Source organism: Jaculus jaculus, chromosome 9 (genome assembly GCF_020740685.1).
Source record: "Jaculus jaculus isolate mJacJac1 chromosome 9, mJacJac1.mat.Y.cur, whole genome shotgun sequence".
NCBI lineage: Eukaryota > Metazoa > Chordata > Mammalia > Rodentia > Dipodidae > Jaculus > Jaculus jaculus.
This window is the reverse complement of record NC_059110.1, coordinates 110,547,789-110,552,104: the sequence shown is the minus strand read 5'-3', so window position 1 is coordinate 110,552,104 and position 4,316 is coordinate 110,547,789. Positions and strand designations below refer to the sequence as shown.

Here is a 4,316-nt window from a genome sequence, read left to right as displayed (position 1 = left end):
TTGTGCACACAACACACCGGTACGTTTTTTGAGCCCACCATGTACTGTTCTAGGAACCCAGAAATAACACTATTTATTTTTTGCCCCTAACTGTCCTTCGTGTGCCAAACTTGTAACCCCCGCCCCGCCCCCAGTGGCCTAGGTCTCATCTTTTCCCTCCATAGTGTTCATTCCCGGGATCTCTAAGAAGACAGCTAGGAATCTTCCCATTTCACAGATGCTTAAAACTGTGACTGCTACGTGCGGCGTGTGCGTGGGGGGGGGGACGACGACAACGGCCGGGGCTGGGTCTGTGACCATTCAAAGATGCCAGGACGCCGCCCAGCCTCGTGAAGCGGCGCATCTGGCCCCTCGCGATCCCACCCGCGCACGCTCCCTGCTCCCCTCCATCCATCCCTCCCTCCCTCCTTCCCTCCCTCCGCGCCCAGCGGCGCCGCGCCGGGTCCACGTGTGTGTATCTGTGTGCGGAATGGGGACGGGGGCGGGGCCGCGGCGGGGGCGGGGCCTCGGCTTACGTCACGGCCGGCGCCGTCCAATCAGCGGCGGGCTCGCCGCCGCGGCGCTGGTATTGGGGCAGCGAGGGGGCAGTTCTCTATAACGCGGTCTCCGGGAGCCAGCGGGGAAGAAAGAAGCCGAGAGGGCGGAAGGCGCCCTCCCCGCCGCCTGGGCCCGGGTACCGGGGTATCGGGGCCGGGGATCCTTCCTGCTTCCCCGAGACCCTCCAACCGCTTTGTTTTCCCCAGCTTCAGCATTTCGGGCGACTCGAGAGTGGTCTCGTGCCCGGCTTGAGCCGGGAACGCGGCGGCAGGAAGCGCGACTGACCGCGCCTGGACTCGCTCGCGGGGGGGACCCAGGAGTCCGGCCGCCCGGAGGGCCGCGTGACGAGATCGCGGAGGAAGCCGGAGCGCCGCGAGCCCCCGCCCGGGTGGAAGGTCGGGGGCGCCCGTGAACACTGACCTCCCCGTCGAGGGGGGGGGCGGGCGATGTTCCCCTGGCCCGGGGGCTCTTCGGGCCACCGGGGCATCCCGTCGTTGGGACCAGGGCCCCCGCAGTGGGCACCTCCTTAGGTTGCCTTCATGGAGACTCTGTGCCCCGCTCCCCGCCTGGCAGTGCCGACGTCCCCGCGAGGGTCGCCCTGCTCACCCACGACCCGGAAGCCGCGTCGGGGGACCCAGGAGTTCTCTCCGCTGTGCCTGCGTGCCCTCGCCTTCTGCGCCCTTGCCAAACCCCGAGCGTCCGCGCTGGGCCCGGGGCCTGGGGAGCTGGCGCCGCGGGGCCCCGTGCTGCTGGGCCCGCGTGCTTCCCCGTGCACCGGCGGCTGGGCCCCGGATGGTCTGAAGCACCTCGGGGGTCAGGCCGGACGGTCCAGCGAACCCAACTCGCCGGCTCGTGAAGATGTGGACGTCTCCGTATGCTGGGGCGGCCGAGAGGAGGAAGAGGGCGGAGGCGCTTCCCCGCACTTGGGCGCCGGCTCCCGCGCATCTCTGGGTCGCTGCATCCCCGAGACCCGGCATCCTCGGGAATCTCCGACCGACTTCGCTTCGTCTCCGCCGAGGCCAGCCCCGAGTCTGGAGCCCCAGCCTGATGCAGACAGCAGCTCGCCTCGGGAGCCCAGTTCCCGGCTGCCGCCGCCGCCGCCACCTGCGGGCCTCTCCCCCGAGCCTGCGGCTCCGGAGCCATGTCTGCCGGGCTCTGCGGCCGCAGCCGGTGGCAACCCGCCGCCGACCGCCCCCGAGGCTCCTGCGGTCAGCCCCTCGACGGCCAGCGCAGCTCCGGCCGCGCCCGACGACCTCCGCCAGGAACATTTCAATCGTCTGATCCGCCGGTCGAAACTCTGGTGTTACGCGAAGGGCTTCGCCCTGGACACTCCGACTTTGCGCCGCGGACCGGAGCGGCCGCCAGCAAAAGCCCGAGCAACGGCCAAGAAACGCCGGCGGCCGGCGCCACCCCCGCGCAGCGTGCAGCCCCGCCGCCCGGTCCCGACGCTGCCCACCACGAGCACCTTCAGCCTCCTGGACTGCTTCCCCTGCCCGCCGGCCCTGGTGGTGGAGGAGGACGGGGACTTGGGACCGGCGTCCTCGCTTCGCCTCCAGGGAGACGCCAAGCCTCCGCCTGCCCACCCGCTGTGGAGGTGGAAGATGGGGGGACCCGCCGTCCCTGAGCCTCCTGGCCTCAAGTCCTGGTGGGCCAACTTGGAAGAACCCTGAATGTGCGACCTCGTCTGCCAAGGGAGAGAGTCGGGACCCCGGGCATCTGAAGGCTCCAGAAGAGAGTCTTGTTTCTCACACTTGTTTGCTTCCTTTCCGTTCTTAAGGGCTTCAGGCCAAGGGACGTCAGATGACAGCGCTCTTCAAGCACCTACGGTCGCGGGGTGATGTTCCCTCCAATTCATCTTGCAGAGGAACCAAGGGGCTGGAGTTGGAAGAAGGCTTGCCCGGCTAGTAGGGCTGAAGGACAAGGATTTTTGGTTCCTCCATCTCAGCTCTCTGGGGTTGAGCACTCACCCCAGGGGAGCAAGGCAGCCTCTTCTGAAAGACCAAAAAAAGGACCGGGGGACCTTGGTGATGGACAAACCGGTTGTTTCCGTGTCTGTGGGCCAGCTTGGGGGTATGGGGACTGTGATGGGGTGGGAAGGTGATTGGCAGCTCCCTGGGGGCATCCCCCACCCCCACTGCCCAAGCCTTTTAACCCATTCACTCCCCTTCTGGCAATTCTAGAGCCATTACGAGAGAATGGAGCCAGATCCCTTCCCCTCCTGTTGCCTTCCCACACCCCTCACCCGAGTTCAGAAGACCCCCTGATTGGTGAGAGCTTGAGTCTCAGCCATCAAACTTTCCTTTTGGTAAAGCTTTGGAGTTTCCCTTTTAATTTTCCATTTGCCCCGAGGTTTAATGGGTGAACGAGAACCCCCCTCCCACCTCAGTTTCCTCCTCATATTCAGAGGAGCAGGGCTGCGGGACCTTTTGAGCTTCCTAGCCCTGCTCTTTGTTAGGTAAAGGCACCAGAGACTCCCAGAAAAAATAATGGAAGGTGGATGAAGTCAGTGAGGCCAAAGAGATGCCCTTCAAGGTCCCCTCCACGGTTTTATGGATAGGAGAGGAAGGCTTATAGAGGGCCAGCCATGTCCATTCTTTGATCACCCCAAACTCAGCCCCCTTAAAAGGTGGCACGCTTCCAAGGACCAAGCTAAAGGGCTCTTAGCCTCAAAGGTCTTCTGGGTTCTGTGAGGGATCTGGCCCGGACTACCTTCAGCTTGCTCTGGCCTCTGGCATTTGGAGAGTTGTCAGGGATCTGATGGATCCGAAGGGGGCAGGGCCAGAGGATTAGATCTGGGGTCAGAGGTTCTGTTTTGCAGGCCTGGAGGGAGGTAGGCCCGGACCACGCCCCAGCCAGTAGGGCTCCTTGTGTCAGGGGTGTGAAGACTTCTCCACCTCTGGAGAGGTGAAGTCTAGGGCTGGGTGAAGAGTGCGGTGTGGCTGGGCTCAGAGGCACCAAGCAAGGCTAGGCACCCGGTGGCCCACCGGTCTGTGCCTGTATGGCGCGAGTGAATGAGCATACTCTTGCCCCCCCCAAAAAAAAATCGGGGTGAGGGAGAGAAACAATTCCCACATGTGACACTGGGGAAGGACTTGTCTCCTTTTCTGTGAAAATGCTTTGTAAAAAGTTGTTATTGTTTGCATAGAGCAGATTCTTTAAAAAAAAATTCTTTTAACCACAAAAGTGTGCACTTGTGTTTTCGAAGGTCTCCTTTCATTTTTCTTTCCTGGCGATGGGCTGGGTGGGCATGAAGCTCTTTTTCCTTAACATCTGGCCTTTATGAACCCTGCTGACCTCCCCTCCCCCCTCCAGCTGTGTCATGGGGAGGCGAAGGAGGAGTGGGAGAGTGCTGTCCATTTGTGGGACTCCAGGGGTACAACCTCTCCTGCCCTCCCCAACAGCATGGAGAAGAGGAAGAAGGCAGATATGGGGAGAAAAACTCTTAAGGAGGGAAATTGGGAAAGGCTTTCACTCTGCCGGGAACTGGGGGCAGAGGATCATGCTCTGGATGAAGGAGGAAGAGGTGCAGGTTATTAACCCCTTCTTTAAGGGGTGGGAGAGAATGGGGTGGTTTGGCTCCCTTCCCCCCACTGGAAGGGTTTATCTTCAAGCTGACACCTTTTGGTCAGACCTAGAACTCCACCTCTGAGTAAGGTTTAATTGGGAGATTCAGACTTGTTACGTGTTCCTGGAAATTTCTAGTCATTTTACAGAGTAGGGGGTTGAATTCATTTTAGGGCTACCATGGCAAATTACCACAGACATGATGATAGTTTTAA

The 4,316-nt window shown here is 61.6% G+C and overlaps 1 protein-coding gene across 1 annotated transcript; it reads left to right on the top strand.

Annotated features, from left to right (window-relative positions):
• The first annotated feature begins 606 nt into the window (after positions 1-606).
• On the top strand, positions 607-3,707 carry Epop (elongin BC and polycomb repressive complex 2 associated protein). The gene has a single exon (XM_004655783.2). It carries the CDS (start codon positions 1,077-1,079, stop codon positions 2,205-2,207), a length of 1,131 nt encoding a protein of 376 aa, XP_004655840.2. The 5' UTR covers positions 607-1,076; the 3' UTR covers positions 2,208-3,707.
• The last annotated feature ends 609 nt before the right edge of the window (positions 3,708-4,316 follow it).